The 26398-nt window shown below is 40.3% G+C and overlaps 1 protein-coding gene across 4 annotated transcripts in view; it reads right to left on the reverse strand.

Annotated features, from left to right (window-relative positions):
* Window positions 1–5589: 5589 nt before the first annotated feature.
* The window catches only part of LOC109927709 (prolyl 4-hydroxylase subunit alpha-2-like), a 69175-nt gene continuing 48366 nt past the window's right edge, over window positions 5590–26398 (reverse strand). For 2 of the 4 annotated variants that reach the window (XM_048603768.1, XM_048603767.1), the window contains exons 11-14: window positions 21436–21501; window positions 12305–12373; window positions 9770–9866; window positions 5590–6475 (exon numbers count right to left, since the gene is read on the reverse strand). In XM_048603768.1, the coding sequence (XP_048459725.1) occupies window positions 6405–6475; window positions 9770–9866; window positions 12305–12373; window positions 21436–21501 (303 nt within the window). In that variant the 3' untranslated portion in view covers window positions 5590–6404. Of the gene's footprint in view, window positions 6476–9769; window positions 9867–12304; window positions 12374–18342; window positions 18422–21435; window positions 21502–21575; window positions 21636–26398 lie in introns of those variants that run through there. The other 2 variants (XM_048603769.1, XR_007263367.1) reach the window with 2 other exon arrangements.

Raw genomic sequence — 26398 nt, forward strand, 5'->3', positions numbered from 1 at the left:
GTGTACTTCAGGTCTCCAGCTCCATCAAAAAATTGTATGTGTACCTTGCCTTTAAGTGAGTCAATGTGCTTTGTGCACACAATGTTGTGAACCTGTCTGCCAGTTAGTTTGCTGTGTGCCTGGAAGTAGCACACACAGAAATCAACATGGCTTGAGGCAATGTTTACTTCGTAATTTAGAATGTATTTTACTATTCTAAATAAACTAACACACTGGGTTCATCCATTCCTGCTGAGCAATGGATCATTAGATCACTAAAATGACGAGCGCCAGCTAGCAGCCTAGTTCAGACACTAATTGAGCAAAGAGGAAATAGCGACATCCAATGTCTACCACCAGGATTATCACACCCTTAATTTCAAGGGGAGGTGTGAACGTGCGAGCTGTGGAATGGACAGTGAACCTGAACCTGGGAAGTGAAATTGAATTAATTTTGTGAGTCTGGCCAAGTCCGTTACTTGTGCCAACAGGAAGAGGTTTGGTAGCAAGCGACTATGTCAAGGGAACCAGTTATGACAACTGTCAGTTGTCAGTCAAGGTGAGGTAGGGCTTTGAAGATGATCTGTAACTTATGATAAGTCATTCTGGTCACAAATCATTAAAGGCAGGAAAAAACACTCCTACACCTCCTGGGAAGTTAAATTTAAAAATGACTACATCTTTAGGGGCCTTCTGACTGAAGGTTCACTTCCTGGTAGGTCTGGCCTAACGTCAGAACTAGGGACTGGGAGTATGCCCAGCCCCTCAAGCCTGCTCTGCCATTCTGCAATATCATGCTTGATCCATCTTGGCGTCAACTCTACTTTCCTGCCCGCTCTCCATAACCTTTCAACCCATTACTAATTAAAAATCTATCTCCTCAATCTCTCTCAATGTCTTGGTATCCATCACACCCTGCAGTAGTGAATTCTATAGATTCACAACCCTTTGAGAGAAATAATTTCTCCTCATTTCTGTTTTAAATCTACAACTCCTTATCCTAAAGCTAAGATCTCTCTTTCTAGATTGCCTCATTTGAGGAAACATCCTCTCTGCATCTGCCTTCACAATCCCCTTTGGCATGTTGTATACCTCAATTAGATCTCCTTTCATTCTTCTAAACTCCTAAAGAATATAGGCTTCAACTGCTAAATCCCTCTCTTCGTAATACAAATCCCTCATTTCTGGAAACAATCGAGCGAACCTCTTCTGAACTGTCTCCAATGCAAATGTTCTGAGTAAGGATCACCGGACCCAAAACGTTAACTCTGATTTTTTCTTCATAGATGCTGCTAGACCTGCTGAGCTTTTCCAGCAACTTATGTTTTTGCAACTACATCCCTCCTTGAGATTCTGAACTGCCTTCATGGCAACTACATTCCTCCTCAAGAAAGGGACCAGAATTGTACAGAGAAGGTGTCACTGCTTCCAGCTCACATCTCTGATTTACACTGCACTACATTTCAGGAAAGAACCCACTTGCTCAAATTATGAGGTTAATTTTGGTACCCAGCAGGAAGACAGTGAGATCAGAGGTTGTAAGTAACTGCTTTGTTTTAACTGTCCATTGCTCAGTTAAAATCAAGGCCTCTGATCCAGAAGGTGAGCTCAACATTTTAATTCACTGCTAGGTACACACAGATGGAGGTATTGGCAAGACATTATGTACAAAAATGACACCCTTACTGGCACAAGAGTGAACATAAAAAATTGGATCAGGAGTAGGCTATTTGACCCTTGATCTTGCTCCACCGTTTGATAATATCATGCACAATCTGATTGTGGCATCTATTTTCTGGCCTACCCTCTCTGCCCTTGAACTTACTTGTCAATTGAATCAAAAGATATATACCAGTATTTGTTTTAATTTGATTTTTTGATTTGATTGAAACAGATTTATTTACAGATTGACATATCAAGCAAAGACTGGCTTTGGATTCTTCCTTCAACAACTGGTGCAGCATGTAATTGGGAAGGCTGAAGGATTGTTGGCCGTTATCAAGGAGGTTGAAGTGTAAGAGTAGGGGCATCTTACTGTACTGAAAACAACAAATGCTGGAAATCACAGCTGGTCAGACAGCATCCATGGAGAGAGAGCAAGCTAACATTTCGAGTCTAGATGACTCTTCATCGGAGCTGAAATGAAGTGTGGAGGGGGCAGCATTTATGCTATAGTTGGCGGGGGGGGGGAGCGGGCATGGTATAGAGTGCTGGTGCAGAAAAGATGTTGATATTTCAGATTAAATGATTGTAATCTGAGAATGGCAGAACAATCTCTCAATCTCTGTCACGACAAACCCCTCATTTCTGGAATCAATCTTGTGAACCTCCTCTGAACTGTCTCCAATGCAACTACATCCCTCCTTGAGACTCTGAACTATCTCTTATCAAGTCTGGCAGTTAGACACACCATTGTGATTACTCATTCTGAACTGTCAACTTCTTTTCTCCACCAGCACTCTATACCCCACCACCCCAAAACCATGCGCCCCTCCAACGACAGCATTAATGCTGCCCCCTCCACACTTCACTTCAGCTCTAATGAAGAGTCAGCTAGACTCTAAACATTAGCTTGCTCTCTCTCCATGGATGCTGACTAAGTCACTGTGATCTCCAGTATTTGCTGTTTTCAGTACCGATTCCAGCATCTGCAGTAACTTGCTTCAACATCTTACTGCAACTTTTCAGGAGCTGTGAGACCACATCTGGAGTACTATGGACAGTTTTGGACCCCCTTTTAAAGGAAATGTATCATTTCATTGCAGGTAGTTCAAAGAAGGTTCACAAGGATGATCCCCAGTAAGAAGAGATTTCCTTGTGAGTGAAGGCTAAACAGGTTGGGACTCTACTCACCAGAGTTTAGAAGAATGAGAAGTGATATCATTGAAGCAAATTAAGGGGCTTGACAGGGTAAAAGATAAGACGGTGTTTTCCCTAATGGAGAATCCTTGTGTATACTTAAGGCTAAGATATATGGATTTTTGATCTATTGGGGAATCAAAGGTTACAGGAAAGGACAGGTGAGTAGATGTGAAAATTACTGGATCAGCCATGATTTTGTTGAATGGTAGAACAGGTTCAAGGGGCCAAATGGTCTACTCCTGTTCCTATTTCTTATTTTCTTATGATCTTAACTGGCTACCTGAAGCTTAACATCAAGTAGAAAATATTTGCTCATATAATCAGCTAACTGGGTTGAAGTAAATTTTACAGTACAACAAAAAAGTCCAGAGACGAGTCCCCCATTCATCTGATTTTCTTATTTTATTCATTCAGCCTAACAAAGCTAACAGTTGGACCACAACTTCCTCCGATAACTTTGAGCTACTTGTGCTCCATACAAAAAATACCAAAACAAATTTAATAACATTAAGATTTTTCTTAAAAAGTTAATAAAACCACTCTGTATTTAAAGAAACTCTATGCAACGAAAACTAAAGTTAAAAAGGCAAATTAAATCAAATTCATCAATATTCTGCAATTGCAACAACCCAGGGGGAAGAGAAGAACTTTCCCATCCCCGATCTTTGGAGTGAAATTGGTAAAAGCAGCATAGAGAGAATTACACAGGCAATCTTATGTTTCTTTGGGTTTCCAACAGTCTATTGATTGAGATGACAGATGACGGAAAGCATTTACAGTAGCATTTCAAGCTCTTTCAGGTTTTCAGAGGAGTCAACGTGAAGTATGCAGTGTTTGAAGGATAGAAATTACAGGCCACATTCAATCTACTGGTTTCTGCAGATTTAAGTTCAGTTACACTAGGATGACACATTCTGTTTCAAGACCCAATGTCACAAGATGGATAAGTATCTTGACTTTCAAATAAGTGAAGCCATACAAAAGTGCAGGGAGATAACTGACTTGTTAAATCTTTAAAAATGTTTAAATCTTAAATTGTGTCCTGGCAAAGCCCTTCTTTACCAAAGGAATCACCAGAGTGCTTCTTGTTGAGAGTCTACAAAGGCAAGATCTATCAAGGCATCACATCAAGGAGCAAATTACTGCAGGTGCTAGAATCTGTACGTCATCAGCGTCATCTAGACTCGAAAAATTAGCTTGCTGTCTCTCAATGGATGCTGTCTGACCTGCTGTGATCCCCAGCATTTGTTGTTTTCATCACATCAAGGACCTTCAACACCACCTTCTTCAGGGATCACAATAAATGCTGACCTTTGTCAGCAAGAGGCTCCACCCAACCATCATCATCTTACCCTTCAGTGTATTCTACTACCTCCTTCTCCCTCATGTGCTTATTTGACCTATTTACCCAAACTATTCCTTGTGTTTGGGAGTTTCACACTCCAATCATTCTGGTCATAGGGATCTGGAAGCCAGGAAATGTGGTTTAATGCAGTGGCTCAAATCAAATTTATCGCCAGGATCTCACTTGATGCCCTACATTTCAATTTTAGTTATTTTAATTAACCTGTTATGACACATTTCTGGTACAGATGGGACTTGAACCCAGACCTTCTAGCCCAGAAGTAGGGACACTATCACTTCAACATAAGACCACTGTTTTTCAATTTTATCCCTGAGGAAATGAACAGCATTGCTTTATTTGCTGTTTGTAATTAACTCATTATTATTACTTTTAGTACTTTCTATATTTGAAATATTTGTAATCAGCTCATTTAGACAAGTTGTGATGGTGGGATTTGAACCCAGGTCTTCTGGCCCAACATTCTATATTTGGATGCCTAGATCCCTTGGCTCATTTCTCTCATTTGGACTCTGTTTTCCCAATGAGTATGAAAGCTCCTTACTTTCCCTACCAAAATGTAAGAGATTCAATTTATTTGTATTGACAGTAATGAATAGACCGTGACAAGTGTCCTGTTGCTGTGGTCAAAGGTTATGTGGGAGTTTCAGGAGCCCAGGCGGAGAGGGGAAATATGTTTCCAGGTAGGATGGGTCAAGGGGACAAAAGGAACATTACTAAAATGGTATCAGAGATAGTAGGAACTGCAGATGCTGGAGAATCTGAGATAACAAGGTGTAGAGCTGGATGAACACAGCAGGCCAAGCTAGGCCCGAAACATCAGCCTTCCTGCTCCTATGATGCTGCTTGGCCTGCTGTGTTCATCCAGCTCTACACCTTATTACCAAAATGGGCTGGGCAGCATCAGAAGAGCAGGAAAGTTGATGTTTCGGGTCAAATTTCCTGCTCCTCTGATGCTGTCTGACCTGCTGTGTTCCTCCAGCTCCATACTGTGGTGTCTCCGACTCCAGCATCTGCAGTTCTTGCTATCTCCAACATTATCAAAATAGATTTTGAAGACAATTGTATAATTTTCTCAGCATGAATCTTTGATGAGCCTTCTCAAAAATATTGATTTTCAAGTTGGAATGATTCATGGTTTTCTAACAAATTAGTCAGATTCATGTGCACAGCGCAGTCCATCTTTCTTACTTTCATTCTCTGGATGTGAGAAACACTGACAAAGCTCCATTTGTTGCCTATCCCTCCCAGTTTGCCTTAGAAAGTGGTGACAGGTCTTCCTCTTAAACTGCCACTTACTAACCCATGAACCAGGACTCATTCACAATGCAACACATGGGAAAGAATCAAGATAGTCACTAAAAGTGATCTAAATTGGTAGAACATTTTCTGTTTGCACTTCGGTTTTATTGCAATTTAGGAGAGATTTGCATTAACTGGGTGCTTAAAAGAGATTTCAACATCTGCAATTTTGCAAAAGGTGATTAGAATGTGATGACAAAATTGTATTCATATACTGAAAAACAGAAGTCCATTGAAGAATTCCACAAAACAAAAATTAACAGACAAGAAGGTGATATGAAAATCTCCTCCGTAAATAGGTAGCTTAAGCTAGAATGGCCAAACAATTTTCATGTGAATACTTTTCTTAAGTGGAGTGTTTCAAGAAGATTTTGAGCATCTTAAAAGGTAGAGATTGCTTAAGAGAAAGGTGCCTTTGATGTGTGAAAACAGAAGCATGGAGCTGTATCCAAGTGGAGGAACCTTCGGTCCAAACCGTACATTTCCTTCTGCTGAAATTCATAAGGTAGGAGGATGGAAGGATGAATGAATGCTGATATTTTTCATCCACTTCTTTTCCTAGAGAGAAAGGATTGCTGTCTTCTCCTGGACAGCAATCATTCAGATCTAATACTTGTTGCCAAATGGGTTGAATGATTTTCTTGTATGGAGTGGCTGACAAATTGAAGATACCACAGTGTTTTTCACCCCTCATTGAGAATAATTGGGTCTAGTTTTTTTTTGGGTGAGGTGGGGGGGAGCAGAGAAAAAGAATCAATTGGAATGAAAATTATGTGATCTGATCAAAGTGGAATGCATGAGCTGATTGAAGGGGGAGAAAAATCAAATCCTGACTGTTTGTCTGTCCTGATAAAATAAGGGAGGGATACAAACAGGGATAATGCCATGGCCTGTCAGTTCAATCCACCTCTGTCAATCCGCACGGTCTCCTGAACTCTTGTCCTCTCTCATGGATCCACTTATTGGAAACTATGAATGAAATAATTAACAATCAATAAATAAATAAGTATTAGCAATATGGTGAAGCTTTGCAACACATCATAATCTGGTATGAGAATAGTAAATTATTCAGATGAATTGTAGATACAAAAACATACAAATCTGGATCTGAAGTAGGATAAGCTGGTAGCATTCCAAATTCCATATTCCTAACTACCCTCGATAACCTGAGATTCATGTAAGGCAAACAAATCAATCTACCTCACCCTTAAATATATTTACTCAGTCGAACAAACCTGAGAATAAAATGCTCTGCATCTCTGTCCTTGAACAGCAACCCCTAATTTTAAAACAGTATGTCCTAGTTACACAGTCATAGAGTCATAGAGTAATATGGCATAAAAACAGACACTTCAGTCTGACTAGTCCATGCCGACCAGATATCCTAAACTAATCTAATCCCATTTGCCAGCATTTATCCCTCCAAACCCTTCCTATTCATATACCCATCCACTTGCCTTTTAAATGTTGTAATTGTGCCAGCCTCCACCACCTCCATAAATGCACTACCCAATGTGTGAAAAAGCTGCCCTCAGGTCCCTTTTAAATCTTTCCCCTCTCACTTTAACCCTATGCTCTCTAGTTTTGGACTCCTTTACCCTGGGAAAAAGACCTTGGTTATTCACTCTATCCATGTCCCTCATGATTTTATAAACCTCTGCAAGGTCACCCCTCAGCCTCCAATGCTCCAGGGAAAATAGTCCCAGCCTATTCAGCCTCTCCTATAGTTCAAACTCTCCAACCCCGGCCACATCCTTGTAAATCTTTTCTGAACCCTTTAAAGTTTAACAACATCTTTCCTGTACCAGGGAGACTAGAATTCAATGCAGTATTCTAAAAGTGGCCTCACCAATGTCCTGTGCAGCCACAACATGACCTCCCAAATCTTACGGTCAATGCACCGACCAATAAAGGCAAGGGTGCCAAATGCCTTCTTCAGCACCTATCTACTTGTGACTTCACTTTCAAGGAACTGTGCACCTGCACTCCTCGGTCTTTGTTGGGTAACACTTCCCAGAGACCTACCATTAACTGTATAAGTCCTGCCCTGGTTTGCCTCACCAAAATGCAACACCTCATATTTATCTAAACTAAACTCCATCTGCCACTCATTGGTCCATTGGCTCATCTGATCAAGGCACCACTGTACTGTGAGATAATCTTCTTCACTGTCCATTACACCTCCAAATTTGGTGTCATTTGCAAACCTACTAAATGTACCTTCTATATTCACATCCAAATCATTTATATAAATGACGAAAAACAGGGGATCCAGAACCAATCCTTGTGGCACACCGCTGGTCACAGGCCCCCCAATCCGAAAAAACAACCTTCTATCACTACCCTCTGTCTCCTACCTTCAAGCCAGTTTGCATCCAATTGGCTAGCTTCCCCTGGATTCCATGTGATCTAACCTTACTAACCGGTCTACCATATGGAATGTTATTGAATGCCTTGTTGAAGTCCATATAGACAATGTCTACCACTCTACCTTCATAATTCTGGACTGATCCACAAAAGAAATCAACCTTTCCATATTCATCTTGTCAAAAAAACTCAGGATCTTATGCACTTTAATCAAGTCACCCTTCACTTTTCTAAACTCCAAGTATCAAACTGGTGATATTCCTCTGAACTACATTTCCACTTTTCCTTAAATAAGGAGACCAAAACTCCATAAATCATTTCCAAAATAAAAAAAACAGTAATAATAACTCATATTTTTCTTCTTCCATGCCAGACTTCACAACTGAGGCAATTTTTACTTTTGAGGAGATATGTTCAGATACAACTTACTGAGATTACTAATGAAAGAGAAAGGGCTGTTCCCTGGAATAGAAAGTAAGCTCCAACAAACCAGGTTTGTTGGCTTTTTTGATTCCTCATCAATTTGTGAAAGTCAATGGCTTGGTTTTACAATCCAACCTTAACACAGATGATGCTTCATCTATTATGTATCTTATTTCATACCAGAGGATAATGAGATTGATTTTAGAGGCACCCCAATTATCACTGAATACTGTATTTACCCAATGAAGCCACAGATTCATATAAGTCATTAAGTATCCTCATCACCAAGTTAATTCTAGTTACTCAAGGGATCCTTGAAAAATGAGTGGACATGGATATGACAGCGCAGTTTTTATATTACTAGATTAATAATCTATAGAATGTGAGTTCAAATCTCATCAGTAAAATGAAAATATGCATTCATTTAAAATAAGTTAATAAATCTGGAATTACAAGCTCATATCAGCAAAAACTATCAGAAAGATATTGGATTGGTGCAAAAACCTATTTGGTTTAATAATGTTCTTTAGGGAAGGAAACTTGCCAGTCTCACCTTGTCTGGTCAATAAGCTGCCCTCTAAAATGGCCTAGCAAGGCACTCAAACTATTGGGACAGGTAAATGAATGCACACAATTTCAGGACGTGCTGTTCATTTAGTCTTGCGGGGAGCAGTCTGGCTTTTCATCTGTCAGGTTAGGGTGAAAAATGAAGTGCCTGACCGTGATTAGGGTTAGGGTTAGGGAAGCAACATGCCTTCATAACAGCACGGTGGATTAACCTTCAGCAAGGGCAGCAGCAGTTCAAGAAGGGGGCTCACCATCAGCTTCTGAAGAGCAATTAGGGATGGGCACCAAATGTTAGCCTGCCAGGGACATCTCATGACTAAATAAGAACAGAATACCAGCTTCCAAAGTACAACTGAAGATGAGGCTGAATAGTACATGTGGGTACTTGCTCCTAATAAAAAAGGGCCCAAAACTGGCACAAAAGTGTCAATTTTGTTCAGAGAGGTCATATGGGAAATTGGTGTGGGAAATGAAAAAAAATGTGTTGATGTCGTCAGAAATGTTTTCTTAAGGCTGGAGCTGAGACTCATTGGTGTTGAGAATAAGACAGTTTATTGTGAGTTTCTCCAGCACTTTGTTTTTTTTTCCAGATTTCCATCATCTGCTATATTTTGCTATTACATGCTTGATTTTGCATTTGGGCTTTCCTGTATCAGGCTTCTTAGCAATATTGGACATTGCCACTGCAGGAAAAGAAACAATTCTATTAGCGAACACAGCCATGTCTCACCACGAGAACTTAACAGAAAGAAAGTTGACAGATTTATTTTCCGCAAGGATGTGCACATTTTGACAGAACCTAATGCAGAGATAGCTGCACGTCTCTCTCTTCATTCATTTTACACACAAACCAAAGAAATAAACAGTCCTGTGGCTATTAACAGCAGACATTAGGTAAGCACTTACCCCATTTACTTCCTACTAATACTGGACAGGCTGCATGCCGCGTTCTATAATCACCTTCTCCACTTCTAAAAAGGTTATACCAAAAGACTGCTGTGCCCTGAAAATAACAAACCAAATTTTAAATTGTATCCTTAAAATTATAACGTATCATAGACAGATAAAATGCTTTTTAGCAGTAAAGGTGAAGCTGTCCTGTGTTTCTTTTTTAATAATTCAAATAACAGGGTTTAGATCAATTGAAAATTCCCTTTCTACTAATGAAATGGAACAATCCTTTCATGGTGAAGTATGTTCTGCTGGAAAACTCAGCTGTCATTGCTAGGAATTATATCCAAATCTACTCCAGGCAACTGGGGAGATAAAGAAATGTTTCCCTAATAAATAAACTGCAGCAGCATCAGTTTAACAACATGAATTGGGGTTTAGAGTCAAAGGTAGTCGAGGCAACTGCAAAATCTCTACACTGTGGAAGCAGGCCATTTGGCCCATCAAATACACACCAACCCTCTGACAAGCATCTCACCTAGACACATCCCCCTACCTTATCATTGTAACCCTGCATTTCCATGACCAATCCACCTAGTCTGCACATCTTTGGACTGTGGGAAGAAACTGGAGAACATCCACACAGCCAGTTGTTCAAGGGCACAATCGAACCCAGGTCCCTGGCACCGTGAGGCTGAAGTGCTAACCACTGGGGCACTGTGCCACCCCTTGGGAGTGAAACAGAGCAATTTCTATGGAATGAGCAGCAGACAGCATCATCTACTAAAGGCATACTTTATATCTATGAGCTACTTTCAAACATAATCATAAGAACAAGTGTAGGGCATTCATCCCAGCACTGTTCTGCTACACAAGACCTTCTTTCCATTTATCTTCTTTTGTCCTTTGTGGAAGAAAACTCTAATATTTAAAATTTCATTTGTCCCAGAATTCACATTCTTTCTTTCTGGGTGCAGGTGGGATACATGTAACTTGCAAATTTTATTCCCACTCATTAAATCTTGAAGATCAAATTCCATTAACTGAACCAGTCACTGGCCATCCAGTGACTTGGAGACAGTAAGAACTGCAGATGCTGGAAGCTAGAGTCAATAAATGTGGAGCTGGAAAAGCACAGCTGGTCAGACAGCATCCGAGGAGCAGGAGAGTCAACGTTTCCGGCCGAAACCCTTCATCAGAACTGTGGAGGGGCAAGGTAGTCCAGAAATAAATAGAGGGAGGGTGGTGGGGCTGGGGAGGGTAGGTGAGATGGAGATAGGTGGATGTAGGTAGGAGGTTATTGTGGTTGGTCAGTGGGAAGCGTGGATTGGACTGGTGAGTCAGAAGATGGACAGATTGGGGGAAGAGAGGTATTGAAGCTGGTGAAGTCAATATTCAGGCCATTGGGCTGTAAGCTCCCAAGGTGAAATATCAGGTGTTGTTCCTCCAGTTTACGTTTGGCCTCACTCTGACAGTGGAGGAGGCCAAGGATGGACACGTCATCAGGTGAGTAGGAGGGGGAGTTAAAGTGGATGCCATCCGGAAAGTCGGGTTGGTTCGTGTGTGCAGAGTGCAGGTGCTCTGCAAACTGGTCCCTGACACTGCGTTTGGTCTCCCCGATATAGAGGAGGCCACATCGGGAGCAGCAGATACAGTAGATGAGGTTTGATGAAACGCAGGTGAATCTCTGCTGGATTTGGAAGGATTGTTTGGGGCCTTGGACGAAGGTGAGAGGGGAGGTGTAGGGGCAGGTGTAGCACCTCTTGCGGCTTCAGGGAATGGTACTGGGTGTGGTGGAGAGGTTGGTGGGGAGTTTGCAGCTGATGAGGGAATGGTCTCCGCGGAAAGCGGACAGGGGTGGGAATGGAAATATGTTTTTGGTGGTGGGTCTGATTGTAGGCGGCGGAAATGTTGAAGGTTGATGCGTTGTATTCAGAACGTGGTGGGGTAGTGTGCGAAGACCAAGGGGACTATATCCTTATTGTTGCTGGGAGGTAAGAGGTTTGAGGGCAGTAACGCAGGATATGGGGGAGGTGCAGTTGAGGGCATCCTTACTAACAGAGGAAGGGAAACTATGGGCTCTAAAGTAGGGACTAGTTATCCAGTGGCTTCTCTTCCAAAAAAATTCAAGTCAAAAATTGCTGATTGTTAATCACGTTCTGGAGTTAATCTTCAAGCATTAAATACATAACTTAAAGGATTTGTAATGCCTTCTGTTTGTTTTCTCCTAGACCTCTACCCAGATTTGGCAGTGAGTGGATCAGAAATAACTGTGCAGATTGTGGTCTCTCTCTAACCTTAAAATAAAGGGCTTATCAGAAGATGGACATATTTGAAGAATTAATTTAGTGGCAGGCTTTACCAGGTTTGGGCCCAGTACAGCAGAGAGAAAAAAAAATTAGATTTGTTAGTAAGCTAAGAATGAATGATTATAAACAGGCAGATTCCTCAGAGATTTAACAGAACACCATGAATCTATCCACTTCACACTTAATCATATGCAGAAAGCAAACAATTAATTGGCAATATAAAATTGGTATTAACAGTTACCTTTTTTGGGTATATGGCAGCACCAAAGTCAGGAAATACTGTGGCTCCTCCTGCTGGAACATCACTCATCTGGTATATAGAATTGCAAACAGATTTGTAAATACTGTGCCAAATGACTGTATGGAGAGGTTGCTTTCATGTTAAATGAATACAGCTGAAGCTATGGCAATCTTGATTTGAAACAATGACTTATGTTAAATGCATGCAGTTGATGCAACATAACCTGGCTGTTCGACAGACTGAAGCTGCAAACAGTCAACGTCGCCATAAGCAACTTGTATGAAACAAACAATGATAGCACAACAAATGCTAATGACAAAGAACGGAGCTTAAACTTCTGCTGCTTTATCTCATAGCTTAAAAACGTCCTCAGCTTTTGTTCGACTTTCTGATGGAGTCACATGCTGAACTACCCTCTTTCTCTTTCAGATACAGACTGAACTGAAATACCTTTCCTGGTAAACTTTCTATCTGCTTTTAAATGTCGATAAAGATTCCACGGTTCCCACCGGACCCCTCCCCTCACAATCAGTCCAAGCACAAAGAACTCCGTTTTCTTGGCTTCACCTGCTGCATCTCAAGGTGAACAAGAACAGCATTACAGGGTTCTGCCATGGCCCTCTTGGATACTAGGGAAACAAGTGATTATAGCCCAGCAACGATTCTGTCACACCATATTAGCTCGCTTAGTGGGCAAGTGCGTGGTTTTCACTTAGCACAACTACAAAGCAGCATAGTTAGCCCTGGGAGGTTTGGTGAGAGACGGCTAAAAATTCCGTCATTTACAGCTATGCATTAATGGTTTCAGACCTGGCACTGTTCCAAATCATACTTTTGTCTTCATTAGTTGTTTTTTAGTCCTCTATTAACATTGAGTTCTTGCTGGAAATGGTTCCAAAGGCAATGGAAGCTATCTCTCACATTTCTACTGTTAATATTGAATTCTGGGCAGCTGAATGTGACCACAGCAAGCAATAGCTAAAGCCATTGCTGTCAGGAAATAAAATATGTGTGCATACTAAGTCACTGGATTGTGCTCAAACATGCAGAGCCAAACTAGCTTTTCCCTCCCTTTACCCAATGAAATTTAACGTTAATATAATAATCTTTTAATTACAGACTTATGGAGTTGGAACAAGAACACTAGCTCACTGAGTTCTAAGATCTCACTGACTGATGTTTTCAATACTGACTCCATAAACATGGTCCTTGTCAATAAATAGCACAATGACCTTTGGCATGTATTCAGACAGAATGAAGAGGCATCTTGACGAGCTAGACCCTCTCAAGGAAGAATGGCTGGACTTTGGCCAGAGCTTAGTTCGGCGCATTTCAATGGTCACTACAGCTAAATAGAGAAACCTGCCTGCTATATTCATGTCCGCTTCCAGGGAAGTGACATACTCCACAAATTCTAGCCTTATGAACCCTCCCATTCCCAATCCAAGGCCAACTCTGCAAAGAGAAGTCTTGATCCTATCATCCTTTGGTAAGTAATGCTGACAAACCCTACTGACATTCGCTACAATCTATACTATATAGATCAAAAAAACCGTGTATTCTTAGCTGTTACTTATCATAGCTCAAGTAACCATGACTGAATTGAATAAAAAAAAGCCTTTCAAAAATATATTCAATATCTGTTTAGCAAACTGCACTGATATTTTTAGACACGGTGCGATCAGATACTGTATAGATGACAAAGACTTTTTTTAAAATAAAGCATGAAACAATGAAATGAAACCTTTAACAGTTAATATAGTAAATTCTAGCATTCAGCAGGCAACATGGCAGCCAGTGAACATTGATGGCACAACAGACGTCTGGACATTACACAAAGAAGCATTACATTTAACATGAAGCATTACACGAAGATATAACTCTGAGTGCTGAAACAACATTGCAGTAAACAGCCCTTTCCATACAATGAGTAAAAATAAGTCCATTCACCTAAAGTGGTAGACAAGCCACCATAATGATAATTATTATTATTGACTTGGCAATGGAAGACAATCTGATGCTCAGTGCATGATTTCAATGCCTTTAAATAAAGGACCTACTTCAAAGGTAAACCACAACACTGAGCATTTTACAATAGTTGCTGCTGGGAACAATTTGCTGAAAGTTTTTGCATTTCACAGAACGTCAAGAACAAATCTGCAGCATTCTACACAGTATATATAAAAGTTACAACGTGAAAACAGGAGACTCAGCACAACCAGTCCATGTCAGCATTTACTCCTGATACAAGCAAAAAATCTGTTCTAATTAAAAATTAATGGTACACAGTATCAACAATGGAAACTCCTATAAAAGCACAGGAAGAAAGCCAGCATCAGAATCTGTTGTGTTACTTGCTTATATCTTCATCAGAACGGGCAGGTCAAACTGATGACAAACTAGGACATATTCAAGAGAACCCAGATAGTTGAGGAGGAAATTTACAGATTAAAAGGAATGATATTTGATTTGGCATTCAACCAGCAATGAGACAAAATCTCAAAAATAGCCCATTCATGCCTTTATACCCACAAATCTCAACCAAGACAAGCCAATAAGTAAGAAATCTTGACTCCAACAAATTGAAGTTGTTGACACATTGAAGGCAAAGTTATGGGACTTGCATCGGCTATTTTTAAGACCCCATTGTTGCAGTGTATAGCTTAATAATTTTTTGTTGGTGCTATGCCAAAATGCATCTACTATACTTTGTGAAGCACATTGGGGTGTCTTCTGATATTAGAGGTGCTACATATATGCAAGTTTTTGTTACGTAATGGCAACTGAATGTACTACTCACGGTCTTACAAAAGAAGGGAAGCTGCATAATTCAATGGACACTATGGACCTGATTTTAACTCCTGAAGCTTTGAGTGAGTTAAAAGCAGGCCCTATCTCTGTAAAATTGAATGTTAACTCTCTACCTTGATCTGTGGTCCTCCTCACACCTCCTCTCTTTATACTTTAAAGTGATTCCTTTAAGGGTGATTCTTTGAACCAGGCAGCCGCTACCCAGTACATCAACATCTCATTCTCTTTCTGATGCTGGCCTCCCTACTGTGCATTTCCTGGCCCATGTCCATTTAGCAATTGCTGCTTGTCTTTTTATTTCAATCTCCATTGCTGCATTATCAGTTCAGCACAAAGATAATAAGATGGAAAATGACATTACAAAATGATTAAACGTGGTGGCTGTGGTACTGATGCACAAACATGCGATGAGAAAAAAACTGATTGAATTAGAGTCAGCTTGTATTCCAGATGGCAAATTACATTGTGAGATGTTATCTTGCACAGTTTCATAAACTCCAGTGAAAATCATGCAAAAATAGAACTGAAGAGTTAAAAACCTTCAAGGAGAGAACATTAAGTACGAGTGCCTGTTCACTATAGCTAATGTAGTAATTTCATGATGGGTGGTTAGCAACTGTCTTTTGCCCCACTTGCTTCAACAGGTCTGCATTTCTGCCAACTCTCTTCAGATTTTCTGCAATCGCCTCTTCTCCTGCTATTGCGACTTGTTCACAATCACCATTAATTCTCTATCATAATTAGTCAATGGGGATGATAAGCTTTACAGCATCATTGAATTCCCTAAACCACAACGTCCCCAGCCAACTATTCCAACCTCCATCGACCAAGGCAAACAAGAACATTTTAAGTGGCACAAGTTCATCAAACCTTTAAGTTTCCTTGTTATGTTATGCCACACTGGATATTTTTACTTAGTTGGCAGGTAGGCTCGCCTCTCTGGTTAACCTTCAATTTGCTGGGATATGTGCTGGACAATAAGCTAAATCATGCAGTCCTTATAAAATCTTCCTGAATTCGATGCATTGAGAAGGAGTCAATGAAATTTGCCTCAAAGAAAAGCACCAGGAATGGCGGCAGGAAGAGACTAACAGAATCATAGAATACAGCACTGAAGGAGGCCACTCAGCCCATTGAGGCTGCACCTGAGGAGCAATCCAGTTAATCTCAGTACGGTGCTCATTTCCCATATCTGTGCAATTTCTTTTCTCCTTCAATTTTTTTTTTCAATTTCCTCTAGTAAGTTACTGTTGAATCTTTTTCTATCACCCTATTGAGCAGTGTTCCAAAATCTAACCATTCGTTGCATAAAATGAGCTTTTGCAGGTCGTCTTCAATTGTGAACCTCAAATCTTGTGCAATTAGCAATAATTTGTTTTATTTATTCAGTCTAAACACCTTCCTCACATCACCTCTTCCTCTGTTTCAAGGAGATGAACCCAAACTTCTTCAAGTCTCCCCAATAACCCAATTTACTCATGTGTAGAGCCTTCACAGTTAATCACTTTTATACACTTTCAGCAGTAACCTTGTCACCTCAAAAGAGCTAGTAATAGTTCAAAGCTGCACCCTACATGACTTGAATCAGCAGCTCAGTAGGATGAGAGGAAAGTGTGTCTTCCTCACAGCTAGAAAGCTGTTAAGAGTCAGTTACCAGCGGCCATCTGCTGCCACATTCTGCTCATTTCAGTTGGGTGAATGTTCATTCTCAGGAAAAGGCAGCACCTTCCAAGTACTTCCCCTTGAGTTTCACTTTCGAAGGATGTGCTGCAAGGTTGGAGTTGATTCTCAAAAGAGATAAAAAGGGAAACTATTTTTAGTATTGGCCATACTGAAAACAGGAAATGAGTCAACAGACTGCATCAGGAGTGCCAACTAGTCTCATTAACTGTGGGCATAATGCAGTCCTCTTTCTTGTTTTCGGAGATTTTTTTTTGGTGTGGAAAAAATTAAGCTGCAGAGATTGCAATCCAATAAGATTAAGGAAATAAGGGCAAAGGATAGGCCGATGTATAAGAACTCATATGGTAGTCTGATTCTAATCAGCATCTCGGCTAATGGCAGGTTTAGCACAAGTGCTGGAGGCAGTAAGAGTCATTGTGATAGTTCTCAGAATGTGAACCCAAACAAAGCTTTATCAAGTGGTTACATTCAATTTCTGAGAAAAATGAACTGGTAGCTTTGTAACTGTAAATAAATGCAAACAGTATTGGGGCAAGCTTAATCCTTTTACTTTCCAATTTATTCCAATAGCTTTTTTCATAATGGTGCTAGTTGAGAAAACATGGACGGAGTTAAGAAAAACTAGATAAAAACATGATGAAGTGATAGGAGGATGTGCTAGCAAAGTTTCATGAATTATAGTGGCACGATGTTCACATAGAGCTTAAGCACAGCTGAATGAACTGCTTCAGTGTCGTAAATTCTATTTAATCATTGTATTTCATGTAACTACTTTTCTATCACCTCTTTCTCCGACAAAAAAAGTTCTGAGTACGAGGCGTAAATGGGCAGTTATTTCTTTCATTGAGAAAATAAAAATACGGTGCATTGTTCCAGGATACCAATGGACTGAAAGGGAAGGGAAGGTACATCACAAAGTAGGTAACAAGAAGATGACTTCAGCGAGGGTGGTACACTGGGTCTTGGCTCATCAATATCTTGACTTTGACATTCTGATTATGGATTTCAAATCACTACATAGCTTTGACTTTCGCCATCCCCGTTATCTCTTAGGATTCTAGAATCTTCTGAGGTCTCTACATTCATCTGATTCTGATCTTTTGTGTTTCCCCAATTTCCACTGGCCCATTATTGGTGTATGTGTCTTCAGCTGCCCAGGCCTTGGGCTGTGGAATTAAAGCTAAGGAAATCCCTGCCTAAACTTCTCCACCACTCTTTCCCCACTTTAAGACAACTTTTAAAACCTGCGTCTCTGATCAAGCTTTTGTTCGCATATACGGGCGTCTCATTGTATGGCTTGGCAATAAATTTTGTTCGATGAAGGTTCTATGAAATTCATTGCAACTCCTGTGCATTGCTGTGTTCATTATGTTAAAGGTGCCACTTAAATGCAAGCTGTTGTTGTTGCTTATATAACATACACCAGTCAACATTCTTTCATCTGAAGTCAATAGGTTGCTTATCATCAATTTTTCACCCACTCCAAGGCATCCACCACACTCCCCAACCCTTGCAATTTTCAATGATATTCAAAGTTACCCCACCTCCAAGCTTTTAAATTGTTGAAGACTGTCGGAGGAAGATAAGACCCAGGATGGTTTGGAGTTCCATAACTTCGAGCTTCTGTGAAAGAATGAGTCAAATGAAAGATGGCATAGGTATTGGAAGATCATAAGCTAATGGGTGCTTAAAGAATAGACAAGCTCTCAGGAGCATCAATATTAAAGAAAAAAAAACAAGTTGCAACGATGAAAGACTGAAATGTAAAAGTGAGGGGAAGATCCCCTATCAGATAATGAAGAATCACTTGACTCTCACAATAACCTCTTCAAACAAAGAACTGGTTGCAATGACTAGATCTCTTCACCGGTGAGGCTTAAGGTCAGTGGTGAAAAACTCGCTATTGTTGCCAGCTCACAAACTGTGCAGTTGGATCGTACAAAAGAAACCGGACAGCATCACTAAATAAACATGACTATGCCATTTGGCATAGGTTTTCTTAGTAACGTATAAATAACTAGCGTGTGTAGCTCTAAGGAAAGTCTGTGTTTGCCAGCATCAATTTCCAGTGCTAGTCCCTGGAGTAGTTTTATCTGGTTCATGTAAGAGGACTAAATTTTTATTTTTAACTGTTGCAGCATTTTCAATTCTACCTGCTGCAAATTAATATCAGAACACTGGTAGATGGTGGCATCGAACGTACGCATTAAGTGGGACATGTGTGTAGACTATAATCAAAAGCACGTTGCTTCTCAAAGGTTGAAGATAGGATAAGTGCACTCAGCCTGACTGTGTAGATCTAAGCTCAGTGATTGAGTTGTCGTAAAGAAATTTTATATTGGCGTTTCTGAAGTTCAGTATATTAGAGATCCATGCATATACCAGAACTGGTTAACAGGCCCACAATTCTGTTGTTAAGAAAAAGACATCTTGTTTAAGCATTGTAATAGAGGAGGGTTAGTTCTCAAAGATCACTTGCCTGTGATCTGCACATCAACTACAAAGAATAAAAGCCCCTCCAGCTTCTGAGGTAACGTCTCTTCCTTCCTCTTTGAAATCTGAGGAGTGGCTTGAAGCAACGCTGAGATTTAGACTGCAAATCTTTCCTTCCACTTTTCCAACTTTGAAAATTCTGGTTCGCCCTTTAATTATCGGCCATGCAATTATCAACAGGGTTTCCTTGATAGATAGAATACAGCAGTGCAGCAACAACTTAGCAACTCAATAAAGTAGTGCGATCTTACAGCATCTGTCAGCATTAGCAAAAGAAGTGGGATGCTGTATCAAATGATGAAGGCTCCCTGTGATTTAGGTTATTTGCTGCTGCTCAAGCAACTGTGAATGGTGAACTTGATTTAAGCAGACAGGAATGAGTCTAAGCAAACATTAGCACTCTGACGAAGGGTTACTGGAAAATGAAATTTCAGCTCTATTTTTATTCCCAAAGATGCTGCCAGACCTGCTGAGTTTCTTCAGCAAGTTCTGATTTTTTTTTTGTCTTAAGCATTAGTTTGGATGTGCATATTTTTATATGCCCAACTAAACAGTCAATATTCCATCATCAGCAAGATACTTTTAAACATTCATACAGAACATTTTCCTCTTATAAGTGCAAACCTACAGAGGACAGCGAGCCAGGAAAGATTCAAAGTTTATTTATTAAATTATTAACATCTTTTCCACTGATAATGGATGCTTGGAAGACTGCATTCAGGAGGTAAACCACTCACATCATTCATTATTTATTCATACCAATATATCCATGCTCTGATGTCAATAGCCACAGTTATTTGATTAACGTTATAACTGCACTGAAACCCCTTTAGGATTCAGACCAAGCAGAAAGGTTCCTTTCTGACAGCTTGTGATAATGTTTAATGATGCTGGATAGACAGCTGGGGTAAGAAGGGAAGCCCACAAATGGAAAGCAGTAACCCAAGTGCTGTTTTTCCTGTAAATCCCTCCTCCAGCCTTTACCGTGTGCATTGCTGGTTCCTGCTGAACTAATTGGCGAGCCATCAGAAGCGGAGGTCCATGTTTACACTGCCTCCATTGGCAGCAGATGGAACCCATGAAGACTATCGGAGGCATAACATTTAAATCCATACGCTGCCGTTCATTTGTAAGTGGTGGACCTGTGCGGGCCCTGCTTGTATAAAGTTGTCAAAACAACATCAAGAAAGTATCTGATTTAATTTGAAAAGGTTATTGGAAAAGAGCAGGAGATGGAAATCAGCTAATTTCTTCTTCCACAGGCTGGCATGGGGCTGATGGTTTCCTTCTGTACAGGTGCAGACCATATCATTCTACTATCTCATGATCGTACTAACATTTTAATGCTGTTGTATCCCAGCTCAGAGATTAAACAGATCGATTATGCTCAAACAATTTCACGCCAGCCTGTTGGAAAATCTTCTCTTGCGCTCTGTAGTTGCCTCTTCCCTTTGTTCCTTCCTCCGACTCTCATATCTTCCATTTCTGCAGCTACCTCTTTACTATCTTCCTCTGTGGCATCAAAAGCTGACTGGAAACCTATTCCTTTAATCATGTCTCTGCCCTCAGGCCCCATATTCCTTCAGTCTCAGCATACCTGTCCCATTTTGTAAAGCATTTTAAAAGGAGAGGAGTTGTACAAATCTAAATTATTCAAATGGGCATATCAGAGTTTAAGCTTTGGATAGCTGGCTAGGGGAATGTAGCATATACACATAGTAAATATTACTCAAAAAGTTCTTGCTGCCATTTCTGGGTCCCATAATATGTTCACCACTATTGAAATGTCTGTATTAAATTGTCTTGGGCACAGTGCTTAGAGTTACATAGAGTGAAGGAAATCACTTGCTCATATATATGTAGTGTCATCAATTTTCTGTCCTCATGAATTAATAGAATGAATATTGAACAGGCTCCCTTATAGACATGCCCACTCTCCCTCCTTGCTCTGCATCCAAATGATCTAATATGTCCAGGTGCAATAACAGGATCATCTTCCCTCATCTTCACCCGCTCCCATGTTGAAGAGCACAATAAGCCACAAAGATATACTGGGCACCCCTGAATGATGGGATTAGCTTACCTGCTGATTCATTTGGTTACTAAGTGTATGTCCTACCCAACTGATCATCACACATACTTACGTAGTTTAAAACAGTGGCAAGACGATTCCCAGTGCCTAATTCTTTGAAAGCATCATGTTCCTCTTTCTATAAAATGAAATGAGAATGAATACACGCAGAGCAAAAACATGGACCATGGATGACCACACATGGGTACTTACATAATTTAGAAACGTAGCTAGTCTATTCCCCTGCGTCGCAAGGTTGCTGTCGAAAGGGCGCTGCAACAGATTTTATTTTTAAAGAAAAAAGACAAGTTTATCCTAGATTTCTTTCTGTTGAGCCTCTAAACCCTCAATGGCTGTTTTCACCACACAAATCTCAGTAAAAAAATTACATAGCTTGTTAACTTTGAACTGGCCTCTGTTTGTGGAATTGCATCTGAGATAAAGGCATTGACTGAATGCAGACAAATGCCGATGTCCTTCAACTTTTGGACAGGGAGGGTTCAGTCTGGGATTGCTGCAAGAAAACACTAGATTAAAAACAAGGGACAAATTTGCTGTTACCACAAATGGAAAGTCAAATATGTTCAATCTGAAATTTCATAAATAAAGCTGCTCTCAAGAGAGGCATTTCAGTCCAACTTTCGTGTGGACTTGTGCTGGTGAATCGGTTCATCAATGGATTAAGCAACTACACAGCTAACGTTCGCAGAACTGAAGAGGTTCGGAAGAAGAGCTTTTGGACTTGAAATGGTAATTATGCTTCTACCTCCACCTGCTGAGTTTCTCCCGAAATTTTGTTTTTATTTCAGATTTCCAGCATCTGCAGTACTATTTTTTAATCAGGGACGGGAGTTGTTCCCCTCATAATTCCCAGGTACTACCAGGACACAAATGCAATGGAATAACATTTGTAAAAAGAATAACTCATTTTCTCAAAATTTAATGAATGCTTCACAGACAGAATTTTCTAAATTTTTTATGGACTGGGACACATACAAAACCACAGCTTTCTTGATTTATATCATTGATTTGATATGTTAAATACAAATGGAGCTTATTCGGTGTGCAAGTATCTATTTAAGTAGCCATTGTGAAAATCAAGGAAAAACACTTGGGAAAATTCATTTGAAAATTGAGAGATTGGGAGATTATACATATTTCAATGCCCTGCCCACAAAACTGAAAGGATCAACAGAAGCTGAATTCTCAAATAGTGCATTTCAATTTGGGAAGCACTCAGATTACATTGCCTGCACAACTGAGCAACATAAATATTCTTTCCCTTTTCTTAACCTCCAAACATGAACAAAATTTGGTTTGGCAGTGAAGCAGTTCATGAAGACTGATGAAGAGGGTGCTTTGTAAGGGCATGGGATTGAATGATTCCAACTCAGGTCCAATCAAGGGATTCTCAATTAATTCAGGGAACAGATTGATAGTATACTACAAATTATTTGGAGGTGCCAGCACATTTAGATATTTGGGATCCTGCTGAATCAATGAGCGAGTGATTTCAGCCACGTCGGATCACATGCTGAAGTAACAGGTATAACTTAAAGGCAGACACCACCAAATGTTACAAAGGTATCACTGTTTAATTGGGGATAATGATGAGGTGAGGAGGAGTGTGAAATCAGCGCACTACATTCAACTATCTAGGTGGTTAACATTTTAAGTTCTATAGTTAGTCCAAAAGAAGACCTGGATAGTACCTGATAAATCTGACGTGGCTCACAATTAACCAATGAGCATTTGATTCACCGGTTAGTGTTAAGACTTGAAGATGCCATGCAGAATCCCACCTGCACCTTATGGTGAGGAGTTAGTTTTACTGAATTGGATTGAATTAACTTCATTGCCACATGCACTCAAATAAGTACAGTGAAAAATTTACAAGGTATTAAATGATCAGTGCTTTTTTTTAAAAATCTGTCACATTTATTACTGTAGATTCAAGGAACTGAGCAATCAGAAAGAAACTTGAAAAATTTCTGTTTCTAGGAATTACTAACTGCATTTAAAGATGCAAAGCGACAACATCCTAAACAAAGTGATGGCCCCTTTTGTGTTTTTAAAGGATATTGCGGTTTACCCTCTTTAATTGTTTACAGAATGCAAAAATTCCCTGTCCAGCAGTTGACCTCAGTGAGTAGAACTTGTGTTAAACAGATATACATCTGTACTTTTTATTTCTTCTCCTATTGCAGAAATTCCAAATGAATAGATTCCAAGGTGCAATGCTGAAGTTATGAGGTCATCTTTTTTAACAGTTAAGGAACAATTGTTGGAACTGGCTATCCAATAATGGTGAAATTCATTGAAACTGAACTAACTTACTGAGTTAACTAAAACCTTTTGTCCTGTCCCTAGTTGCAGAGAACTGACCCATACTGAGCTCTTCTGTCTCACACACAGTCCTCCCGCAGACCCTCTTTCTTCACTCTTTACCCATTTCTCAGAGAACAGTGGTCTAGTGGAACAGGCTATGAGATCATGTGAGTGAACAGCAATTTTACTGAATATTCAAGTGAGAGTTGGTCCTGTGTCTAGCTGGGATAAAACGTCACCTCACGCAGAAGGTGAGTATTGAAGAGCATTGTCATGGATCAAAGCATCCTTCTAGAATTATAAAAGCACAGAAAGAAACCATTCAGCCCATCAAGACCATGCCAGCTCTGCAAGAACAATTTAGCAACTGCCACTCCCCCACACCTTTCTTCCTAGCTGCAGGATTATAGGACTAGCGGGAGGCCATTCAGCCCATCTGGTCTGCTCACCATTTAATATGATCATGGCTGGTGGTGCACTTCAATGCCCTTTACCCTTTGTACCATTGGCAGTCAAAAATCTATCAATCTGTATTTTAAACATTCTCAAAGACTGAGCTTCCACAGCCCCCTGGGCTAGAGAATTCCAAAGATCTACAACTCACGAGTAAAATAATTTCTCCCCATCCCGGTCCTAAATAGCATTCCCTTATTTTTAAATTCTGTCCCATGTTTCCAGACTCTTCAAGCAGGGGAAACATTTTACCTGCATCTACCTTGTTATTCCCTTTAATTATTTGATAGATTTCAATAAGATCACTTCTCGTTCTTCGAAACTCAAGAGAATATAGGGCCAGGTTACCCGTTCTCATAGAGGCTGTGGCTATTTTTTTATTTCTGTGGATTTTTGATTGTGAGCTGAAATGGGCAAAGGACTATTTAAAAAAAAGGATCGGTGAAGCTTTGCTGCACATTTTGAAAGCATGTAACCTAACACTCATTGTAAGTACTGTTTACACAGCTGCTTGTTCAAGCAGTAGTGGAAGCCTAGTTTGCAGAAGAGGTTGAGCCAGGGGATGAGTATAAACGGAGCCTTGGCTGGCATCAAATAGCCAATTGGTTCTGTGCAGTGGTGATCAATTATTAATTACAAGGGCCTCAGGCTGCCAACAATTCTGTGATTGGCTCCCAAATAACTGAAGAACTTGGGGGTGTGCAGTGCAAAATCTTCAGATCACTGGAGGAGGATGAACTGTTTTCACTCTATAGTAAAAGGTGTATCAAGCCTGAAGAAAGCCAGTTTCTTTCCCCCTTAGTGGTTGCTGCACGCTATGGTTCTTTACCAGTGAATCAGATTTTCTAGATGCGAACCAGTCACTCTGTACTTTCTACAAGCAAGTGAAAGTAACTGGAGAAAGAGAATCTAGGAACAGCACATCCTGATAAATCAGCAAACCCTGTGGAAAAGGATCATTGAACTGCCTTTCCAGTCTCTCTCTGCGCAGAGTATCCTTTTTTTGCCTCTTTGAGAATGTTTAAAATACAGATTGATAGGTATTTGATTGCCAATGGTATAAAGGGTAATGTCTCTGTCTGTCCATATGTGTGTATAGAAGGGGAGATCATATCACAGGGTCAGAGTTTCACTCAGTAAAGTTACGGGTCAATGGTTCTTAATTGTTTATCTGTCATTGGAATCTATCCACTTGCAATAAACAGGTATTCATGTTAAGTACAGAAACCCGGCCTGTGCTTTATGTCAAACTGGGTCTAAATGATGGATAAATTGGGGAATTTAGTGTATTTTTAAAAACTTTTAACTTTAGTGAAGATTCCAGAACAGCAGGGCTCAATTTCCAGCTCGCTACTCCAGTGAGATGTATCACTCTTTATAAGACAGTCCTGCCATCCCAACAAGAAGTCTGGTTAACCTGCACAATTAGAACAGATTGGTTAAATCAGGCCAAGCTACTTACATCGTTTGAGGAATCTTGAACTCAGGGGCATTGTTTAAAAATACTGCCAGACCTTTAGGAGTGAAGTTAGGAAATATTTCCAACCTTCCCTCCATGATAAGGTCAGAAGTGGGGATGTTTGCAGCATCATTCCAAATTTCTCAGATACTGAAAGAGTCCATGTTTAAATGCAGCAAGACCTGGACAATATCCAGGCATAGGCTTACAGTGGCAAGTAACATTTGGACCATACGAGGGCAAGGCTCCTACTTATTGATTACAGCTCTGCCTTCAACACCATAATTTCCAAACACACTCATCTCTAAACTCCAAGGCCTAGGTCTCCACTCCCCCCTCTGTAACTGGATCCTCAACTTCCTGACCTATAGACCATAATCAGTAAGAATAGGTGACATCTTCTCCACCACAATCCTTAACACCGGTGCCCCACAAGGCTGGGTACTCAGCCACCTACTGAACTCCTTATACACTCATGACTATATGGTCAAATTCCACCCCAGCTCCATTTCCTAGTTTGCTGATGATACCACCATTGTAGGTCCTAGCACTTAGCAGCATGGTGTAAAGACAACAACCTCTCCATCAATGTCAGCAAAATGAAGGAGCTGGTCATTGACTTCAGGAAGCAGAATGGAGGGCATGACCCTGTCTGTATCAGTGATGCTGCGGTGGAGATGGTCAAGAATATCAAGTTCCTGGAAGTGATGATCACCAACAATCTGTCCTGGTTCACCCACGTTGTCACAATGGTCATGAAAGCACATCAACGTCTCTACTTCCTCAGGATGTTAAG

Source organism: Rhincodon typus, chromosome 12 (assembly GCF_021869965.1).
Source record: "Rhincodon typus isolate 14 chromosome 12, sRhiTyp1.1, whole genome shotgun sequence".
NCBI lineage: Eukaryota > Metazoa > Chordata > Chondrichthyes > Orectolobiformes > Rhincodontidae > Rhincodon > Rhincodon typus.